The sequence below is a fragment of the Amblyomma mixtum genome, chromosome 4, assembly GCF_055824585.1.
Source record: "Amblyomma mixtum isolate Tamu chromosome 4, ASM5582458v1, whole genome shotgun sequence".
Lineage (NCBI taxonomy): Eukaryota > Metazoa > Arthropoda > Arachnida > Ixodida > Ixodidae > Amblyomma > Amblyomma mixtum.
The window spans coordinates 119,932,208-119,955,049 of record NC_143015.1 but is presented as its reverse complement, the minus strand read 5'-3'; the positions used below and the strand labels follow the sequence as shown (position 1 = coordinate 119,955,049).

General features: G+C 47.9%; 1 protein-coding gene across 1 annotated transcript in view; it reads left to right on the top strand.

The window, feature by feature from the left end:
• The first annotated feature begins 2,258 nt into the window (after nucleotides 1-2,258).
• Nucleotides 2,259-22,842, top strand: part of UQCR-C2 (Ubiquinol-cytochrome c reductase core protein 2) — a 29,354-nt gene continuing 8,770 nt past the window's right edge. Inside the window, exons 1-10 of the mRNA XM_089587914.1 lie at nucleotides 2,259-2,402; nucleotides 5,328-5,408; nucleotides 6,070-6,219; nucleotides 6,438-6,502; nucleotides 8,417-8,473; nucleotides 10,097-10,221; nucleotides 11,579-11,676; nucleotides 17,789-17,939; nucleotides 19,465-19,667; nucleotides 21,380-21,460. Coding sequence (XP_089444040.1) covers nucleotides 2,343-2,402; nucleotides 5,328-5,408; nucleotides 6,070-6,219; nucleotides 6,438-6,502; nucleotides 8,417-8,473; nucleotides 10,097-10,221; nucleotides 11,579-11,676; nucleotides 17,789-17,939; nucleotides 19,465-19,667; nucleotides 21,380-21,460 — 1,071 coding nt within the window. The 5' untranslated portion in view covers nucleotides 2,259-2,342. The remainder of the gene's footprint in view (nucleotides 2,403-5,327; nucleotides 5,409-6,069; nucleotides 6,220-6,437; nucleotides 6,503-8,416; nucleotides 8,474-10,096; nucleotides 10,222-11,578; nucleotides 11,677-17,788; nucleotides 17,940-19,464; nucleotides 19,668-21,379; nucleotides 21,461-22,842) is intronic.

The following is a 22,842-nucleotide window of genomic DNA, read 5'->3' as shown; positions in this document are numbered from 1 at the left end:
CAATATGGCTATAAAGAGGGCGTCTATTACGTGGACATCACAGGGCCGTCGCCCGCGGGATTCTTCACGGCTGCCGTAGTCCACCGGGGAATGAATGTCGATGGGCTATCTATTCGGGCCCCAAATTCAACTCGAGCGGAGGAAGTCGCAATAGCTCTCGCTGCCGCCGATCCAAAATCGAAAACGGTTATCACAGACTCTCGCCGGGCCTGTGAACATTATCTTGCAGGCGAAATATCACCTCTGGCCTCGCAAATTCTAAGACGCGCTCTCGCCGATCCAACTCGCACAAAAGTGATCTGGGCTCCTGGCCCAATGAGGCCGCTGATGCGGCCGCCCGAGCGCTTACACACCGGGCTCCTCATCCTAGCTCTCATGGCTCAGAAGCTCATAAACCGCTTCTGCGGTTCCGCGAAATCCTAATTTATTATTGCGACAGCCACCGTCTCTACCCGGCACCTGCCAAGGGGCTGAGTAAGGCAACTCTGCGGCGCCTGCAGACAGGAACCCTTCTCTGTCCTGCAAAACACTTCGATCCGAACACAGATGGGCGCTGCCCGCACTGTGGAGAGATCTGCGATATCTTTCACATGGTGTGGGCATGTACTCAGAATCCTCACCTTCCCCCCTCCCCCACCCCCACCCGAGAGGCATGGGAGACTGCCCTCCTCAACTGCTCCACACCGGAGTCCCAAAGGGCTCTGGTCAAGCGGGCGCGAGACGGGGCCTCGTCATGCGGTGTCCCGGACTACGGATACCGACCATGCAGCAGGGTTTTTTTTTTAACCCTCAAGCTCTTTGATTTAAGTTTTTCACCACCACCCACATTTATAGTGTAATTTATTCTTGTTCACTATACCCACATGGAGGAAAGATGACTCCATGTTGGCTGTTTCATGGCATCTTCGATAAACTCGCACCAGAATTGCCCCAAAACCACTGTGGTGCTCAAGGACCCGCGGTAGTGGAGCTCCAAGCCGGGGCAACATCGAATACAAACTGCATCGCGCTCATGGAGGAAGGAACCTCCATGATCGCGCTGGTGCCCGTTCCGAGCGCCGCCTTGCGTGCGTAGGTGGCGTTGGCCCGGAATTGCGAATACCGTCGTCTGTATGTATACCAGCAGCGCGAACACAATACACAGGAATAAGGAGGAGAAGATAGTACAGATCGCAACCAATTAGCCCGGCAGATGGTGTTATTGAAGTACCGTCGTCTGCTTTCTTGGCGCTTTTGCATGCAGTGACAGCCCGAGGCAACTTTTTCTTCTGAAATGTCTGCGGTAACCGTTAATAGCGCTATGGACGGCAAGGCCCGCCGTGTTACCATATAAAATGAGCTTTTAAAAGAGCTGATGGCTGGTGAGTCGCTTTTGGGCCAAGAAAATCGCAGTACGCCCTAAGTCGGCGCGCTCGTATTCCAGTTCGAGCTACGCAATGTGTGGTCAAAAGACAACTGAAATCTGCTGTCCAGCATATGAATGCAAGTGTACCCAGATTTCATGATGTTAGGGAAATTATATAGATTGCATACGGCAACACCGTATAATGCTTTAACGCTCTGCAGTAACTGCAAGCCGCGCGTCTCGAGCGTATATGTGCTTTACTTGCTGCGGGCCGATATTCCAATAGGCCGTGGTTGCAGCTGCGTATTCGTACAAGTTTGAAATGAGGTTTTGCATCCTAATTTTATTTGTCCACAAAGTTCACAAGGTTTGGCCGTTCATTGCCTTCATTTTCTTTTATCAATGCCAGTATTTCTTCACCTTCGCTGTCAGAAGTGCTTGAAAGGAAATCATAAACGATCGTGGCAAGCAGATCAGGCGTTTCCCGTGCGGACGCCATTTGTCGTCTGCTTGTCTGCTGCAACGCCTGCTGGGATTGCTCCCATGCGCACCGCCGATTTTGTCGGTGCGCCATGGGGCAACAAAAAAGTGCCCCCAGACGGTGCGCCCCATTTATCGAAGATGTCCGGTGCGCAGCGGTGCAATTTATCGAACATAACACTTCGCACCGGTGCGCACCAGTGCTGTTTATCGAATATGTTATCAGTTTTGAACAGCGCGGGTACCGTGACATGCGGGTGACGCAAAAGGTGACATAAAAGCTTCTCGTCTCAAAGGAGTAAGATAAAGGCACTGTTTGGAATATGAATATGCAGCCTGATAAGAACTAGGTAGGATTTGATGAGCATTAAGAAGTTAAAAAAGTATAGTACAAAAAGGTGTAAAAATAGATGGCGCTCACTACAATGCTTATTCTAAGTACAACTTTGTACTATGATCCGCACGTTTGTGCAATCCTGCTTTTCTTTTTGCTTCGATTTTTAGCTCCCTGCTGCTGATGTGTGGTAGAGCCATGGCGGCGAAGATCGCACGGATCCCTGGTCTTAAGTTGCAAGCGGTAAGGTTTCCTTCGTGTATTCTGCTAATTTTTACTAGGAATCCCGCAGCCGCGTCAGCCATTGCTCCGCTGCTTTCATCCTGATGTCGAGATGTCTGCCCCTGCAGCCACGGCTGCGGCGTGACCGGCGTTGCCTGTGAAGGTTAACGACGGGGGTCACTCTTCTTTCACACTGTCTGTAAAGCGTCCTTTATTCGCTCCGATGAGCTGAGTTCCTTTCAAAACACGCACAGTGTACGTCGCCCCCATTAGTACTCGAAGCCCTGCTGAAATCGCTGGGCGGTGCGCTGCTTTCTGGCTGTCCGACTCGGCACGCTGTCGGTTTGGGAACAGCCGCCAGTTTCCGCCTGGTCGTTTTGCGACCCGTAGTTGACGTTTGGCGTGTCGAGTTGTTCTTGGAATTTATTTGGCGTTCACAGTTCTCCACGTCCTTGGTAGTTGTGCGGTCATCGATGAGCACCGCGACTTTGTGTCCCGACGTGACGAAATTTGCCTGTGCCCATTCATACTTGCGAACCTTCTATCTCCGTGTTTGCGAGCATGCGGCTACGGACAACTGCAGGTTCAGCTGGCTTGAAAGAACTGCGTTCATAAATGTTCATAAATGCACAGCACAGGTGATTGCTGAGCGCCGCGGTGGCTCAGTGGTTATGGTGCTTGGCTTCTGACCCGAAAGACGCGGTTTCGGTTCCGGCCGCGGCGGTCGAATTTCGATGGAGGCGAAATTCTAGAGACCCGTGTACTGTGCGATGTCAGTGCACGGCAAAGAACCCCAGGTGGTCGAAATTTCCGGAGCCCTTCACTACGGCGTCCCTCATAGCCTGAGTCTCTTTGGGACGTTAAACCCCATAAACCAACCGACCTGAGCAAAGTGTTTGCATGTGCCCTGGGTAGTCCACATAAGGGAAAGGATGGAGGCAAAACGCAGAGTGCTGTGTGATGCACGTTAAATAATCCCAGGTGGTTTAAATTAATTCAGAGCCCTCCTCTACGGCGTCCCGCATAGGGCATGTCTTGCTGCTGGACGCTGAGGCACACAATTAACAATTTAGTTTAAATGACGTGGCAGATTGCATTTAGCGGTTGCATATTGCCGTGTTCAAGATTGGATGGTCTGGTACAGTGCCTCTAAGACCAGAATGGGCCATGTAAAGCTGACTGCAAGGCCGCCTTCATGTTTCTCAGGATTGCCAGTCATCATCCATACATCATTGTGCAGCACTGGATAGGTGGATAGCCTCGTTCCTCCTACAAACGTTTGTCAAGAGGACTTACCTTGATTTGGGCAAGTGTATTGAGGATTATTGATTGAGAGGTATTATATGGGCTTTTTAATCCTAGGAAGAGGGAGCCGAGTTGGTTGATGGCTCTGGAACTGTCAATTTACTGTGTGGGTTTGCCTTTTTTTTTCTTTTATGACATGCTGGTGAATGTTCAACTGGTGCTCAAAAGTTGCTCAAAGAAGCAGGGTAGGTGACATGGTAGTCTACATTCCCTCTCGACTTTTGCTGATGGCCAAACCAAGTAATGGCTGTACTGAATGCGCAGTCATAAGCAGACTTGTCTAGAGTGCTGTGCTGTGGAAAGTGAAATCTTGGCCAAGCTGCTCTGTCTCTGGTACGATGTTCGTGCCACTGCAGGCATTGTCTGTGGGAGCTGGTACCTTTAAAGGTATAGTGAAGGAATTATCTGCCACGGACATTTCTGGTCCAAATGATGGCTGTGGCACTGAGAATGACCAAAACAGCGCTCTTTGTAAACAGAAATTAGCAGAAAGTAGTTATCTTAATGAATATTTCTCTAACTGCCGTACCTAGCGGACGCCTGTGAAAGCTCTCACAGTACGGGATGTGACTTTAGCCTTACCCGTCACAGGATGTCGCCATGAAAATGGATGTGTTTGGTGCGCTTTTGCTTCATTGTACAGTTCATTTTGTTCAGCTTCCTTGTGTCCACGCTTCAAGGTTCTCTACCTTCATCTCGTGTTTGTATGCTCTGAGTGACTACTTGCCTGATTCATTCAGAATTAATTTAAATTGGAGACGGTATCAGTAGCGCCACGTTGCGCCCGCCAGAGGAACAAGCGGGCATGGATCAGCCAGCTTGCCTGCTGAGGGTAGGCATGACACAGGCAGGCACTCGCTGAGTGTGGCCCGGCGGTCACTCACAAAACGCCCTAATAGAGCCACCTGCTCAAATATAACCCGATTGATGTCTGTATACTTGGGTCTTACAAATGGAAATTCTCAGTATTTCCAGATTTTTATTCACTATCCCTTTAATGTTCCACTTCCTTGGTGTTGCTGACATGAGAGATGTAAAGTCGCGCATAGTAACTTGGCTAATTGGTGGCTGGCTGACCCATTGTGCCCGTCATTGGTTCGACTGCTGAGATTTGATGCAGAATGGATTTTAGTTGGTATCGTTAGTTTAAGTGGGGGACATAGCACTTGAAATTAAAAACGAAACACTACTGTGGCACATTTGCTTGGAAGTACTTGCTGTACGAGAATTTGCTGCGGCCTCACCACACCGAAGTGCCCATTGAGTTTATTCAGCTGCTTGTTCTGGGTAAAGCTGTGTGTGCACCCAGAGCGTGCTAAAATGGGTCTTGGCCCTCACCTTAAGCTGAAAATGCTTCTGTTATCATGACCGGCAGCACGCATTCTTGGCGGTGATTTCACGTACTTGGGATTGTGCAAGAAGAGCGCTTGACATAAAAGTAGGAGCAGCAGTCAGGAATGAATGAACAAACGCACAAACTGAGGGAGTAACTGATGTGGATGTTGTCCTGGGCATAATACAGAAACTGATTTTTTAAGATGAGAACTGAACATGGGAGGCGTGTAGCAAATTCCTTCTTTATTCTTCCCATTTATTTAAGATGTTTTCTCACACCATTCTCTCGTACTTTTGTGCGTGCAGGTGCGAGCCTTCTCAGCGCAGGCTGCCCCCAAGGCCGCATCACAGACCAAGCTCGAGTCCCTCCCCAGGCAGGATGTTGAAGTACGTGGTTGCTCTCCATGTGTGGCTTGGGCTGTAGTGTTTTGAAGCATGAACAGGAGGTTCAGACGATGGTGTGTGCTGTTTCTTTGGAGCAAAGGATTGCGTCCGGTGCAGGCCTTGCTCATTTGGACAGCTCCGCTTGCGTAATTTGAGGCCTGGTGTGCTTCTCTGCTTGCTCATTCAGAGGAGAAAAAAATGCGAGCTGACTGGGTTAGTCCTAAAGGATTAACTGAGATGCAGCTTAAAATTCTCAGTCGTTTTCTGAGAAGTGTATTCATTTCATTTTAAGTGTTCTTTTGGAAAGCTGCCTTGTAAATTCTTTGACGCACGTGTAATCAAAAGTGCCCGTATCGATGGCTGGGGATCTCGGTCATGTTCAACTTTTACTTGACAGCGCACGCAGTTGTGCGCATGTTGTATGAACATCAGAGCCAAAGCATTCTTCATTTTGAAACGTACAAGGCAGTACATAAAAAAAAATATTTGCCAATACGGTCCAGGGCAAAATAAAATACACTAGGCAGCTGTAATGAGCAAAGAAACAAAGTAATTAGTGCTGTGCCTCTTGTCAGTGCAGCGCTGCATATGGTTGCAGTGCACCAGGGGACCTTTGTCGCATGTCTCTGTGCCCTCCATAGTGCGCTTGAACCTTGCATTGCAGACTACCACGCTGCCCAATGGCCTCGTGGTGACCACGCTTGAGAACTACTCGCCAGTCACACGGTTGGCTATCGTGGTGAAGGCCGGCGCCCGCTACGAGGATGGCTCCAACCTCGGAATCACCCACACCCTTCGCAATGCCGCTGGACTGGTAAATCTGCCATGCTTCCATCCCTGTGAATTACAGTAGAGAAAAATGACTGATGGGCATGCATTTTAGATGCAGTAGTGAAACGCATGCAGCTCGGTTTGAAAAAATACACTTTGTGCTCGTTGTTAGGCTGGAACACTGTGATGTTCAGTCCTTGCTGTGGCACGGTCAGTTTTTCACATGCGCTAAGTGCTGGCCTGCTGTGATCTCTTTTCCAGGCCACAAAAAGCCACTCCAAGTTCGCCATCACCAAGAACATTGAATATGTTGGCGGCAACCTGACGTGAGTGTGCCACTGTCATGCCCAATCATCCCTCGTATTACTTCAGGTGATGCGATAGGCGTCCCATTCTTGGCAAAAGCGGGTGGCTTGCCTTGGCGGGATTGGTCGAGAGAGGTCACGTGACGTGAGGGCCTGGTCGGCAGACAGACAGTAGTGTCACTCTGTACAAAATGAGCCTTGAGGAAGCCCGGAAAGAGCAACCGCTGCATTGGCTTAACTGCTGGCCAGGAGTGGACCCCCACAACCTACATGTTTGTTGAAAAGAAAACAGTGGTCGAGTGGGAATCGTACTGCATTGTACCTACTCTAAAGGGCATGTCTGGAAAAGTGGATTTGGTTGGGAAACCTGAGAGATGCCTGGTCTTCTCTGCCTAAGAAAAGTTTAAGTGTTCTTTTTTCCGGAAGGGCTGGGGTCTTTTTATGCACATTTGGTAAAATACAGTATTAATTCTTGTCCATTACCTATTGCTGGGTCAGAGCCACAGTCTTCCTGTTGGTAGTGCCTCTCATGCCGTTATTACACTGAAGGAGCAGGGTTTCATTTTTTGGCAACATGCAGATTGTGAAGCCATTTATCCGTCACATATCTTCTATCCCTGGCAATATGCTCTGCTTCCCTCGCCTCCACGTGTTTGTTTTCCTGAGCACATCCTCTTGGGAGCACCATCGTTGTATACAACTTTCATCCAGCCACTCTTTTTCCATCTTCTTTTGCGAAGTCCCCCATTTAGAGCTTAAAGTGAGTGGTATAGCTCATGTATTTCCCCATCCTGAAGCGATGGTAGCAGCGAACTTGCAAACACACGAGCACAGAAACAAAGAGGATGGATACATTTAAATTCGGAGATTGCATGTGACTGGCGAACGAGATAAAACGAGAAGCGCGTGCAGGCATTGCCACTGGCTGTTGTTGGCTATTCTTGGCTTTAGTATTATGCTGTCCATAATTTTTGCATGTCGCTGTCGGTAAAAAGAAAAGGTCCTGAACTTTCTGAAACCATTGGTACAGCTTATGCGGGGGTATTTTGAAATAATTTTTTTTATGGCTTTTTTTTTTAGAAAGTTAGGGGTGCAGCTATTACATGAATGTGGCCATTACACGCGTATATACGGTATTTAACAACGTAATTTAAGGCTCACTCGACCTTGGTTAACTGTAGTCACTAATAAATCATCTTAACGTTCCAGTTGTACCCCTTATTCTGGGGCTCTCTCTCTCTGGTTTCACCTCTCCTTGCTTTTAAAACTTGAGGTCAGTTAGACTGATGGGATGAGAACATAGTTAGTAGTGGGGGGGGGGACTGTATTGACCTATTCGTGCGTATGCATGCAAGGCTTCCCTTCTGATGCGGAAGCTTTAAGCCTATCTCACGTGCGAGTGAAAAAACTAGTGGCCGCTGTGCAAAAGCCTGTTTTTGAGTCGTCGCAGCGGTGAGGTTCCAAGTTGGAAATTTTTGCTGCGACGCAGTGCGCAGTCGCTCATTCGCTTGCATGTGAACCGGCCTTTAAAACTCCCGCTGTGCATAAAATCTGGCGTCCTTGGCGACAGCATTGTGAGCAAAAAAATCCCCCAAAAAGCAATCAGGTAGGCCACCTAGGTCACGTGGCATTGTGGTGCTATCACAGCCTGCCCACTGGGTTGTGTGCAAACTGCCCACCGCAGCAGATGGCAGCTAAGCTAGTGATTGGCACAAGCCCCACTGGTAGCAACACCTGCGATTGCAAGGCAGTGGCGCATCGCTAGGGATGGTAAGATGACTCTCAGGGATCTATTAGTGTAGAGTTGAGATATATGGGCATCAGTTAACCCATTATGGCATCGCGTCATACCCGCGGAGTGTTGCCTGCAATTTTTTCTATGCCTGTTGTTTCGTTGTGACACCAGGCACGTGAAACTGTTGTCATTCCTCGCAGGGCCTGCACCACAAGAGACCACCTCATCTACCTGCTGGAATGCAACCGGGATGACATGTGAGTCTCGCATTTATTTTGTTGCCCAGGCACGCGAATATTCAATATTTCGAATACAAATTGAATATGTGTGTTGTTCAACTCATGTTTCATTCAAGAAAAGTATTTAGAAATTGTTTTGTATATTGAGCAGGGATTGAATACTGTGCCAGCTTTCATAAATCTGAGTGTGGTGAAACCGCAATGTCTGGGTAAATTGTCTGAAGACCGAGCTTAAAGCGTCGGGAAGACACTACAAAGGCGTCCCTGTCGTTTATTGTGTGCACCGGTCACATTCGGACGCTGATAGGCTTGAGCCTCAAGCCAAGTTTTGCAAGTGGGCTTTCCCACTTATCACACGTGACGAGAACAATATGGCCAACCATTCGCTTCGAAATCGCAGTGCATTTTTGTTTGTTTGTTTGTTTCTATCCTTCCATAATGTGTTGCACATGCACGCCAATGGTGCCCATCCTGTCGCCTTCACAACTCTTCCAGCATGTTTTGGTCAGGGGTGGAATGTGAGAGAACCCACTTTTGGAGTCTTGCATGGGGCTCCCGATGTTGAAGTGTCACTTGTGAGCCGAGTGATTGAGTTAAAAATTCCTCCTATTTCATGGTGACTCCAATGATTGGAGGACCACTAGCACTAGGTGTCACGAGTTAGGTGATCATTTGAAGTCATCACCGAGTCATCACTGATGGGCTTCACCGTGTAATTTTTTTGGCACTATTTTTTTTTTCAGGCAGCTTGAGGGGATATGGCACAAATAACTTAATTACATGATTAATCTCCTGTTGATCAACATCAGTAATTGAAAAAAAAGGAGAAAAAATTCCCCTATGCTGCTTGGTTTCTGTGACTCTTGGCTTCCTGCATGTTTGGTTGATAGGGGCATTTAAGTCCTAATTTGTTTTTACTACATGTCATTCTATTTTTAGATGCCAGTGCCAGTCATGGGTTTCATACTTATTTGGAAATGTCAATATTCGCAGCCCCCTAAATGAAGGCAATTGTTGCGTGCCAGATTTCACTGTGTCAAGTTTACTCCAGCTGGACATTGAGTCTAATAAAGACACTGCTCTGCACCGGAGACAGTGAGGATTGTCGTGCTTTCTTTTACCCATGATGCAGTTGTGGCACAGGGGCTCTGATGTGCTCTGGCATCGTACTCTTGCATGTTGACCCCATAGGAACGGCGAAGCTGCAGCCGAGCTTGCCTTGTGCTCGGCAGCTGAGTGCGCTGGGTTGTGATAATACTATGGTCTCTGTGGAGTGGGGCATTTTGAATGTCGTACTTCTGTTCCTTGTAACTTGTAAACACTACTGCGCTTGAAGGGAATACTGCAGTTTAATTTCAGTGCACTTTCTTTCTGTTGACCCTGTCATGTGATTCAGCCGAAGGTCACAGACTCGGGCCATGATGGCAAGCTTTAGCGTGTCAGTAGTGGTACTACGCGACGATGCTTCTGCGGTAGACAGTTTCTGGATTTTTATTTCTTTCTCCATGGTTACTTTTGGTGGTTTCGCATTGTAGTGTTTGTTGACGCTGTAGCTTTATGGTGCAAAATCCAAGGCACGGTGGAGGTGCTTTTAAGGATGTCAGGTGAAGAAGGGGGCTGTTTTTCGTCTGACACGTGCAGCCACGTGGCGTTCAAGTTTGCCTCCGAGGTGGCTTTCCTGCCGGCCTTCAAGCACTGGGAGGTGGACGATATTGCACCCCACCTCTACAAGGAGCTGGCCATTTTCCGACAGAATCGTGAGGCCGGTGAGTCCCCTAGAGAAAATGCCTAGAGTTTCTGACACGCTAACTAGAAATCTCTAGAAACCTCTTGAAATCTCTAGAAACGTCTTGTTAAAATTGCAACTCTGCAGATACCAGCGGCTTTGTACAGCTGCAGGGAGGAAATGCAGCCATGTCGATCCGTGTTCTCTTCAAAAAGCAGTGCCCAGTTTGATGCAGCATTTATTTCCATGATCCTTGCCCTAGTCACTACATGGTGGCCAGCACAAGCAGGCATCAGCCGCCGCTTCTAGTCTGCAGCAATGGGTGTATTTTTCGACGTCAAGGGAGCGCCGACCTGGCTCCGTAACACACCACGTACTCCGGCCTCTAGAAGCGCAGTGCATATTTGACATGCTCCATCATGGCAGCTTGTCTTGCATAATAATAGGTTTGTGACGGAACAGCACAAAACACCCAGACAAGAGACAAGCGCTGACTTACAACTGATTTTTATTTCAAAGAAACACTGCTTCTTATACCTTCTTCACACCCTCAAAACACATGCGTCACAACCATATCGTTCAAGCGTCCTAAACCTAAGACAAATAATCGGAGAGATTTATAATCACATTTTTAACATTCATTGCAGAGATTGCCCTTCAACAACTTGTGCACCTGATTTCCAAAAATGTAGAGCCATGGCTAATCACAAAGACCAGTTAGTCCGTGAAATAATCGAGGCAGCTTCGATAGCGAGGCTGCGCGACGATTGTGTCAGCACGCCGTCTGTTGCTTTAACAAAGAAAGAATTCGGCATGTTAAAAATGTGATTACAAATCTCTCTGATTATTTGTCTTAGGTTTAGGACGCTTGAACGATATGGTTGTGACGCATGTGTTTTGAGGGTGTGAAGAAGGTATAAGAAGCAGTGTTCGAAATAAAAATCAGTTGTAAGTCAGCGCTTGTCTCTTGTCCCAGTGTTTTGCGCTGTTCCGTCACAAATGAGTAACCAACATGCCCAAGCTGCTGTCCTGGATAATAATTGGTGTCCTGAAGTGAATGTAATTTCACAGATTAGGTGTGTGAACTGTACTTACCAAAAGGGCTTAGACAGGGTTTATTTCTAATTTTGCTGAGCCGCTCTGTACGCAGTTGAGTACGCAGTCTGCTGACATATGTGAGTGTATATATTTCTTTAGCTTGTAACACAGAAGAACGTTGCCTAGTTTGAAGAGTTCAACCTTGAGGTCAAGTTTTTCTTATGGCAACACTCTCGAATCAATGAAGGTAGAAAGCATTTGGAAGGAAGCACGGGTGCAGATGTTCACTCTTGTGCGTAAATCTTCCGTCGCTGGAGTTCATACAATTGCAGTGCAGCAGTGTTTCTGTTTCCCTGCAGTGCTTATGGAGGCACTGCATGCGGCTGCCTTTCGTGGTGGCCTGGCCAACTCGCTCTACATCAACGACTTCCTGGTTGGACGCCACTCCCACAACAAGGCAAGTGGTGAATTCTCATTAATTCATGCGACTGTAAAAGCTCATTAATTCAGAAATCTGGATACAGGCAAACCTCTTTAATTCGGCCCCCTTTAATTCGGGTATTTCGGCCTCCCTCCCGCCAGAAATGTACAGGGTCCGTCAGAAGTTCCCAGGCCACATGGTCCGCTTTTCATCGGTATATCCTAACACTTAAGATTCCGATAGAGTTATAGAGGTTCTCAGATGGTAGAACGATCCTTCTTCTATTCTCTACAGATATTTTGAGCTTCGAGGGTATCACAACAGCCCGACTATGCTGCTCAAAAGCAAACCCTGTGGCCTTGGAACTTTTGACGGAACCTGTACATAAGTCAATGGCACCACACACTCGTTAATTTAGAGTGAAATCGCGAGCGCATTGGTTAATTTGGACTGAAGACATGCCAGGAACGGAACTGAAGTCAGTTTTCGAGACACATGTTGCTACTGTCATCTCATCATCCGGAAACCAGTGCTGGGCCAGAAACCACCTTCCGTTCTGAAACTGAAAACGTGCGAGAGGTAGCGCTGCTAGAGTAAAACCTCATTTATTCAGCCCCCGTTATTTCAGAAATGCGGACTGCTGCCGGAGTCCCGCCAAACGCCCATGCAAGTCTATCGTGGTGGAAGCTCGTTTATTCGGACACCGTGGGGCTCACATTGGTTAATTCACCCGGAGGCGCACCGTGTCGAGATATAGCGTGCTTAACAGGCGATCGTCCAGATGTTCGTCCTTAGGCCTGAATGGCATTTTAATTTTTTTCCCACACAAAGGTAGGTGTGTTGACGGTAGGCAGGTTCCCGTCGATGGGCCGAGAGAGAGTCCGGCCGCATAGTTTTGTTTTCGGAGCCTCGTCGCCAGTCATCGGCAACTCGCGGCAACGGCGGCTATCAGCTGCACTTATCAGCAAGCCAGCCAAGCCACACACCGTTTGGTATGACGATCACCTAGTTGCTGATCTTTTTTTGTTTGTTTTACGAAGGCATCTTGCCACTCTGGTACCAATGCGTGCTTCCATCCTCATGGTATTTCCGTTCTTCAATTGCGCCAAAACTCCGCGCTCGTCACATGTGGTTCTTAGTTTGTGCGGGGAAGCCTCACACCACACAAGAAGAAGCTCCACTGCTACCGTTTTGGACACATGAAAGAAGTCGCAGAGACCCTTGCTATTGTAGAGCAGTTCTGGGGTGGTATTCTCCCGGTGTTGCCTTTTGCGACATGTCGCATTCGCTCTTCGCTGATTGGCTCGAGCCGCGGTGACGGCGGCGTGACGACACGGACCCGCCTTCCTGCTACGTCATCGTGACGTCGCCCCAATTTACTACGCTTAGTCAAACAACGGAATGCGCTGAAGCGATTCGCGCGGGCGACGGGCTACCGTTAGCGTACGAACGCAATCGGCAGTTGCGGCTTTTGCGCCCTTGGCGTGAAAACATGGCGACGTCCTTTCAAGCGAGAGCCGCCCGCTTCAGCCAATTCAGCAGTCCTTGCGATTCCGGTCGGCATGTTTACCGGCAACTACTGGTGTTGTTGCTTTTCGCTATGACTTACCTTGCTTCGACGATAAAGTTTAAGCTGCAATTCAGCCTAGTTCTTTAGATACGCTCTCCATTCTGGAGCGCGCAAGCCTAATGGGACCTCCAGCTACACTGCTACCGTCTGCAACTGCCCGAAACGCAGCCGAAACCTAGCACAACCGTCCGGAACGAAAGAAAAATAGATTTGGAGCTTTTTTGCGGTGTTTTATAGACTTAAATGAAGTAAAGCGAGTTTATATTAAATTTGTAAATGTTTTTTTGAACATTAGACGTCATGTGATGGCAAATATTCTTGCTATCAAAGATACGAAACTACTGCTGCTAGTGGATCAGCAGTGGTAAATTGTCGCTTCTCGGAGTGAATGAATGCACCGCAGACGAAAGTGCCGGCGGCTTTTTCCGTTTCTTCGAGCATCTGTACGCACTTTTTTAGGCCCCGCCCATATGCGACATGTCGCAAAACGCGACACCGGCAGAATACCACCCCTGCCTCCGCCACTCCTGATAGCGTGCAGAAATTAAAACATTTGATGGAACTGCGAGAAATTGCTGTTGTCACACAGTTTTCTTCTTAAAAAGAGACAATTGTCCACTTTCTCACCAAAAAAATTTTCATGCGCACTGTTTCAGGCAGTTTTGAGGGGGGGGGGGGGGGGGGGGGGGGGGGGGGGCGGCGTTTGATATTTCCGTCGTTTTTTCCACTCCCTTGAAGTCCGAATTAATGAGGTCCTGGCCAACGCACATCTATGTCTATGACGTTGCTCGCTAATTTGGACGCTGTGGGTCTCACAGTGGTTAGTGCGAATGGGCTCCCAAAGGGAGGCAGTGAGCCTTCTCAAACCTGAATTTCATGTTGCAGAGTTGCTCGCACATGGACGCACTTGGCAGTTCACACGATGACATGACCGGTCATGTGAGCGAATGTTGATGATGCAGAATTCTCGCGAGTTGGGCTTCATATAAAGCTTTCGCTGTAAAAAAAAGGAGGGGATGAATTCGTTTCTCAGTTTTTCTGGCATGAAGATTGCATTCACCTTCTGCTGTGCTCCGCAGGTTTTTTTTTTTTTTTGTGCTGTATAAATTGGTGTAAGGGCGGCACCTTTTTTTTTTAATTTGGGTGTGAATTTTGAAGGTAGTTCCCACGCACGAATTAAAAAAAACGCTTCGCGTTGCAAAATAAAACTTACTGCGGCTGTATGCAAAGGTTTGGAAAAGCCTTCATTCCAGCTTTAGGTTTTTGCTCGGTCACTGTCGGTGTCGTTGGAGCTGGAAGCTAGCTGGTCCGTTCCCTCGGATGCATGCTCTTCAAAGACAAGTTCGATCTCAGTGCCGTCAGGTTCACTCGAAATTCCTGTCACTTTGAAACTCTTGAAAGTGATGTCTGAAGAAACGGAGTCCCATGCACTCGCCATCCACTTGGCAACAGTCACCAGGGGCGTCTTTTCATGTGTTGCACCGACGGAATGCATCCGTCACTGGCCTATTCACGCTTACGTCCAGGGGCTGTAACATACCATTGAGCCCCCTTGGAATCACCGCCATGTCCACTTTTGCTTCACACAGAGCTCTTCCTTGACCTTGTGAGTCAAATGCCCATAGAAGGTATTGAACACAGGCAGGGGCTTTTTTAAAAGCATGGCACCGGGCCGCTTGTTGTCTGAATCCAGTCGGACATGAGGGTGTCATTCATCTGTCCCTTTTCTCGCGCACGGATGATCAGGCCTCGAGGAAACTGCTCGTTAGGAAGCCTTTTGCACTTGAAGATACGCGGCACCTTCCACCCGTCACAGCCTCTGCACCAGTTGTATGCACAGTGACACTTTTGCTCCCCTTAAAGTCGGCTTTCTTGGCAGCTGTACCACACCGGAGTTTGATCTGCTTAGCCAGTTTGCCGTAAGTTGTGTTGGTTTCGCTGCGGCACTGTGATCACATGCTTGTGAAAAGTCAGAGGCTTACCTTCATATCCGTGAGACACATTGTTGTCCTTCGGCAGATGGACAGATTGTTGCGCTTCAAAAACCTTTGCGCCCAACTAGCACTTGCCTCAAGATCTTTGCGGGATATGCTCTGCGCACGCCTTGAACCTCAACAAGTCGGTCGACAGAGCACCTCCGAGACGCAGCTGGCTAGATCAAGGTCTGGGAATTTGCAGGGCCTATCCCATCTAGTGCTGCTTGCCAAAGAATCCTTCTGGCCCGAGTTTGTTCCTCCAGACGCAGACAGAATGTTGAGCGCAGTAACACTCAACACAGCGTTACTACACTCCTGGTCAAAGTTCGTTTTTCCATGTCTGCGTGTGTCGGAAAGCGGGTCAAGAAACTATATATTAGTGAAAGACATGAGAGCGCAAAACGGCAACACGGACGAGTAAGGGAACAGGACAAGCACTGCTTTCAGCAGGATTTATTCAAGGAAGAACGTTTATATAGCCTTTGCCCTTATCCATGCTCTTAATCGAAGACATTCACCTCTCACAGATATGCATCAAGAAATAGCATTTCACTGTGGCAAAGAACAGCTGACGTGTCACTAATGCAACTATCACCTCGCTTCTTGATATAGAAGGCTTCCACAAGCTCACGTTCTGTCCTGCCTCGGCTTTTCAATAGCACTTTGCAGTCAGATAGTCGAGGCTTGCACGCTATACGCTTCTCTTTCGAGCAGGCTTGGCAGTGGTCTGGAAGATGGCCTCTCTTGTTCAATGAATTCTTGTGTTCAAGCAGGCTCTCATTAAGACACTGTCCGGTTTGTCCAACGTACACCTTGCCGCATGTAAGCGGGAACTCGTCCATGTTGCCGTTTTGCGCTCTCATGTCTTTCACGAATACGCACCAACAAGCCCAGCTTCAAGTACTTCTTATATATTAGTGATTTGTTCCATGTCCGACACATATTACTATGTTAGAATTGTAAACTGGCCAACGAGAGGTGAATTTGTGGACACACTGTGTTTTGGTAGACCTGGACATGGAACGACCCACATGGTATATATTCCACATCAAACTTTTGAAGCTCCGATGATCATCCTGTTATTTACCTGACGCCTCCCCCTCGACACTCTTCAGACATCTGAACATGGATATACGGGTATTTCTTAGAACATTTTGGGGCAGCAGCTCTGAAACAGTCGAAATACAGGTTAAAGTAGTAATTTTTAAAATGCTTTGACCCCTCAAAGAACATTAGGAGACGCAGTGAAGCAGCTCTGCAGGTTGTTGGATGCAGCGATCATGAGTCGAGGGCAAGCGCAATGAAAGTTCTTTTAACTGCTGCAGTAAGAGGAAAAATTTATCAGGGAAATAGTGCTTGAGAGAGAGAGAGAAAGGAATTTTAATGAGGAAAAGGTTCCAGCGACTAGACGCCTACTGGCTCACTGCTACCAGGCAGACTGATTTTTTAAATTTCTTCTGCCTTTCTGACCGCATTTCAAATCCTTCTGCAGAAGCCCTGCAGACGCCTTGGTCGTAGTTGCAGTGCGGGAAATCACTTGTATAGTTTCCTGATCCCACCGTTCCACTAAACTTGAACAAGAATCTATGAGTCATGCTTTTCGTCTTGCTCAGTATAACTACAGCATCCAAAGGCCCAAGTTTTTGCTCCGTGGCAGTTATTTGCTCAGTTTTTCTGCTGCATCAGTAACTCCCGCAGCGCTTCTGCTGTCCCCTTATCAGCTATTGAATCATATGCCTGAGCCGAGTGTGGGCCTGGAGAAACCCCTGTCTTGAAAAGAAGTAGGGGAACAGTGATAAAAAGTTGTTGGCTTAGCACCCTACCAGTTGACTTGCCACCAAATAACGTTGATTTCGAGCTGAATACCGGCTGTTGAACTTAAAGGTGCACTTAAGAGGAATCTGAACTCGTCTTTTTGCCGCGGGAACCTGATCCACACGTTCCGAGCATTCTTAGAAACTTCGATTTATTTCCCTGTGTGGCTGATTTTCCTAATCGAATCGAATTAACGTCCGGCTCCCGCCTTTTTTTTTTTTAATTCTCCCTTGTACGGTGGGCGGAGTCGACCAACGCATGGAGTGCCTTTCAGCCAGTCCCGCGTCGGCTTGCCGCTCTGCCATCGGCGGAGTAATACGTAGTAGTCCGCAGAAGCAAACAGTCCGCGCGTATTTTTATTTCTGTGGGCTTATTTTGCGGCTATATTATCTGCGAATGAAACTATTTATTCACGGAAACCTAAAAAACAAAATAAAGCGAAAGCAAAGCCTCCACGGAGCTGGCTGCAAGGCACTCCACGCGTTGGTCGACTCCGCCCACCGTACGAGGGAGAATTAAAGAAGAAAGGCGGGATCCGGACGTTAATTCGATTTAATTAGGGAAATCGGCCACACAGGGCAATAAATCGAAGTTTCTAAGAATGCTCGGAACGTGTAGATCGTGTTCCCGCGGCAAAAAGACGAGTTCAGATTCCTCTTCTGTGCACCTTTAACACCCGAATGAATTGAGGTGCCATTTCAGGAACTTGACCGCTTTGAGGTCCTGGCTGCGGGCCTTGATGCTGCCTTCTATGATGAGTGTCGTCTCTCACATTCCTTGCGTGCAGCTGTCCCAGTTCGTGAAGAGGCATGTGACTGCACCCCGTGCTGTGGTTGCCGCGGTGGGTGCCGACTGCAAGCGGGTGAGCGACGCGCTCAAGACCCTCGAGCTGTCCACTGACCCTGGTGCAGAGTTCCTGCCCAGCAAGTTTGGCACAGGTACGCCCACTGTGGTCGGGACGGGCCTTCTTGAAAAGATTCGGCCATTGTCACTGCAACAGATATGGGGGGACCCTGGTCTTGAAAATAAAACATTATTAATCTAGATATAGTAATGAAATTTTCAGGCCACATGTATCTTTTTGTGCTGATTCTAGATATGTCATTTAATTTCGTGTAAAACAATTCCCTGAGCACTTGTGCAATTTTTATGCAAGTACTTTGGGAAAAGTTTTGAAGAAAATTTGCTGCTGGAAACTCGCTGAAATGCATGCCATTGGGTTCTCTTGACACCAAGGAATGCAATAAGGGTAAAATTATCATCTTGGCTATCATAGAACTTGAGTTATAGGGTACTGAAGCTGCCACTTCAGAAACAGGAATACGCACTTTTCTTCTCAATTCTGAAGCGACAACTTCAAAACTCTATAACTCGAGTTCTATGATAGCCAGGATGATAATTTTACCTTTATTGTATTCCTTGGTGTCAAGAGAACCCAATGGCATGCATTTCAGCGAGTTTCCCGCAGCAAATTTTCTGCAAAACTTTTCCCAAAATACTTGCATAAAAACTGCGCAAGTGCTCAAGGAACTGTTTTACACGAAATTAAATGGCATATCTAGAATCAGCGCACAAAAATACATGGGGCCTGAAAATTTCATAACTGTGACTTCATTAATAAAAAATTTTTTTTCAAGACCAGGGTCCCCCCTTTTAAGTGGTTGAAGTTAGTACCAACTTAGTACCAGCTGTCAGTGTAAGAAAGTCACTGTATTGGAACTTTTAAGGTGTTGTAAGCAGGGGTTGTCGACAGAAATGTCACGCTTTTCAGTTGGTCGAAACGGTCGTGACGTCACAGTGCGCGAATTTCAAACGGGGCCAATTGTACTTTGGCTAGTAACCACGCAACCAATTAAAGGGATCGTATAGTGATGCTCCAAGTAAGTGGGACTGAGTTTAGTTAATTGCTTACTTAACCAATTAGCCTAATTAACCTCTCTAGTCTCACCAGATAAATAAATAAAACCGAGTAGGAAATTGGCCGAGCTCGGGAATTGAACCCCAGTCTCCGGAGTGCGAGATGAGCACGCTACCACTCCGCCATGCCAGCTCAATGGTTTGGAATAAGCAAAGGCGTGTCTAGTGAATATGGTGCCTTCGTTCATTCCCATCTTCCTCCCTTCCCGTTATGAGGAGAGAGGTTTAGGTGTCCACCGAGATATGAGAGACAGATACATTTCCTTTGCTCAAAAACCAATTTACCGACTAGCAAGGCATAGAGCCCAACGGGCGATGGCGTTCAGTGGACTCCCTGGCAGCGTTGCAAGATGCTGTCGCGTTCCGCTCTTAGAGGTGAAGCTTAACACCTTAACCACACATCAGTGACACAAGCAGCAACACCACGCTTAAGGCTTTCGCCTCACCGTCTTTTAGGTCAACAAAGTGCCCCCTGATTTTGTTGAGGGGCTTGCAGATAGGGGACCAGGGGGCAGTTGTTGAAGGGGCTTCCCCCTCTGGCTGCAGGCGAGACCCGTCTGGAGTCGCCGGGTGAGTTTGTGGACGCCGCCGTTGTGGTGGAAGGTGCGGGTGTCAAGAACGCCAAGGAGTGTCTGGCGCTGGGCGTGTTCGCTCACCTGCTAGGCATGGGTCCCCGGCTGCCCTACAGTGAGAGCCAGGCCACCAAGCTGGGGGAGGCGGCTGCCAGGGCCACCCAGAAGCCCTTCGCTGTGAGTGCAGCCCATTTCTGGGGGGAATGTTTCTGGCTGTGCTGTCTGGCTATTTTCTACCTCCCGATTCAAACTCGGGCCATCAAGAATGAAAAGGACTCTGTGATCATGAGGATCCATAGCGCACAAAATTGAAGGGACACAACACAAGCGCTAAACTTCCGCTGAACGATCTTTATTTGGCGCGGACAACCTTATAAAAGTCACGTAAGGTACAGGTACAGATGCCTAACAATGGTTATCTTGTCTTGTCAAGTCTTGTCAAGTTAGTCATCTGTACCTTACGTGATCTTTATAATGTTGTCCGCGCCAAATAAAGATCGTTCAGTGGAAGTTTAGCGCTTGTGTTGTGTCCCTTCAATTCTGTGCGCTATGGATCCTCATGTTGACTACCCACTAGACCGAACCCTGACCCTTCTAACTCTGTCATCACTGTTTGAATGAAAGGTGGTGTAGCCTAGCCTCAGAGATTCAGGTCAGACAAACAGCCGCGACGCACTGCAGTTTGCTTGCGAAAACAACCAATGCTAGCGATACATGTATTTTGTTCGTGGACCTTTCCTAGGTTATAGGAGTTCTTATTAGAATGCATTAGAATCTGTCAATACAGGCCAGCTTTAATTTGTCCCCTTTAAGTGGTAAGCAGTTAGTATCAGGTTTGTGGTTCTTAATCTTTTCTTACCGGTACTCACCTATGGGGCAGAAACTTGGAGGCTAACAAAGAGGGTTCAGCTTAAGTTAAGAACAACGCAGCGAGCTATGGAAAGGAAAATGATAGGTGTAACGTTAAGAGGTCGGAAGCTGGCGGAGTGGGTGAGAGAGCAAACATGGGTTAATGATATCGTAGTTGAAATCAAGAGGAAGAAATGGGCTTGGGCAGGGCATGTAATGCGAAAGCAAGATAATCATTGGTCCTTAAGGGTAATGGAGTGGATTCCAAGAGAAGGCAAATGTAGCAGGGGACGGCGGAAAGTTAGGTGGGCCGATGAGATTAAGAAGTTTGCGGGGATACAGTGGCGGCAACTGGCGAAGGACAAGGTTAATTGGAGAGACATGGGAGAGGCCTTTGCCCTGCAGTGGTAGTAGTCAGGCTGATGATGATGATGATGATGAATCTTTTCTTTAACGCCAACTGCAACGAAATTCTGCTTTGGCCAGAATGGCTCCTAATATGTTGGGTAGGTCGTAAAACTGACTGTGAGAAAGTCCAGATCTGCTGGATAAGCATATCGCACAGTTGGGCAACTTGCTGGGCATGATGTCGGTGTTGATCACTGAGAAGCTTCCGCAGGCTGGACTCGTCGGGAATGAACCGACTGCAGGTGGCGTAGATCAAAAGGTTGGTGGCTGAAATGCAGTGTGGCAGTCCTACCGTGGAAAAATGTTGAGAAATTTGAGGCTAGATTACCATGCCGAAGCATTGTGTGGCCATCGGGGCACAGTGCGCACACTGCATGCATTTCTGGTCTCTTTTTGTTTTTCTTTCACGTGGCATTCTAGTGAGGTCAAAAAAGGGATTTCACAAATACTGCACTGCCAGCACTCTGTCCCATTGGTGACGACAGAAGGACGAAAGGTGGCGCTTACATGCGTTTGTTCGCAGCGCTGCAAATCCCTGTGATTGCATCCCTAACAGTGCACGCTTGTGCCCACTTGCTGTGTTAAGCCGTTCAGTTTGGATGCCTTGTGAAGGAAGCTGAATGTGCTTGCAGGCCACGGCGTTGAACATCAACTACACCGACACAGGCCTCTTCGGCGTGGCGCTGGCCGGACACCCAGACGATATGGACCAGGTGAGGAAGCGCCTCCTAGTGTCCCAAAGAACCCTCCGTGCAAAAGTGAATTAGCTAATGCAGAGGTGCATCGTTAAACTGCCCACACATTTTGCACAGTCGGAAGAGAGTGGAAGACGAACGTTGTCACATTTCCCCCCCATCAGTCCAGGACTTTTTTCATGCGCTTTAATTGTGTCCAGTGTCTGCTGAACACTTTGTCTGTGCTGCCGATGTCGAAATCGTAGAGGAAGGGGATAAGAGCGACTTTGCCACACACAACTGCTCTCACTTCGGAAATTTCTTACACTAGGTGTTCTGGAAGAAATTGTTACAAGTGCTTGCTCTCTACCAACAGGAGTTTTACAGTGTGAAGCTACACCCCAGCGACGTCCAGTGCCCGTTCATTTATTTTTTAGTGCGAAAAAATCGCTGTGGATTAGCTTGGTTAAGCCCGGTAATTGCGAAAGCAATATCCGTAGCTACGCCATGGTTCAGCTGGTAGTGTAGCTGGTGGTGGTGCTTGTGGTTAGACTTGTGGTGATGCATCGGTTATGCAATCCAATCAAATCCAAACCAATCCATTCCAATCCACTCCTATCCAATCCAATGTAATCTAATCCAATGCAATCTAATCCAATCTGATGCAATCAAGGTCAAATGAAGGTCAATGGTGGTCACCGCCGCGGCACGGCAAAGGCGTGAAAGTGCAAGTAGCATTGCTTTCGCAATAAAAACTTTTGGCCTCATAACCTGGAAAATGCCGGCATGTGCCTCTCAAGTTAGTCACGCAATGCGGGAAATGAACGAGACTTTGAATGAGGGTGACCGTGGCGAACCTGGAGAGATAAATAAATATTGCCACATCTGGGTTTTGAACCCACGGCGGTGCAAACAGATCTTCTTCTCTGGCTACTGCACAAGAGCATTTGTTTGCACCTCGTGTTAAAGGGACACTGCATAGGTTTTAGAAATCAACGAGCTTAAGAGGGTCGAATGTGTGAAACTTGGAGGTAAAGCATGCGAAGTCTTTTTGGGCTAGCCCTTAAAATAGTGAAGTAATCTTCGATTAAAATCCGGACGGCCTTCAAGCTTCTCCGCAGCGCATAACGCCAAGTGGGAAGCGCATGATGATGTCATCGAAGGTATCTGTACATTTCCAACGCACAAATGCCTGCTTTGAAGGAAAAAAACTGACGCCACCGAAGGCGAACCCTGCCTAGAGTTGTTTGGCAGTGTCCAACATCGGGGCAGGGTGTGGCTGATGCCAGCGGTAATTTGAAATCATACCCTCCGCGACGTCACGCTGAGTTTTCCTGCACTACTCCGGTGCATTGAGGAGAAGCGCAAATTTCGATCGTTGATTACGTCACTATTGTAAATGCTGGTGCAAAAACACTTGG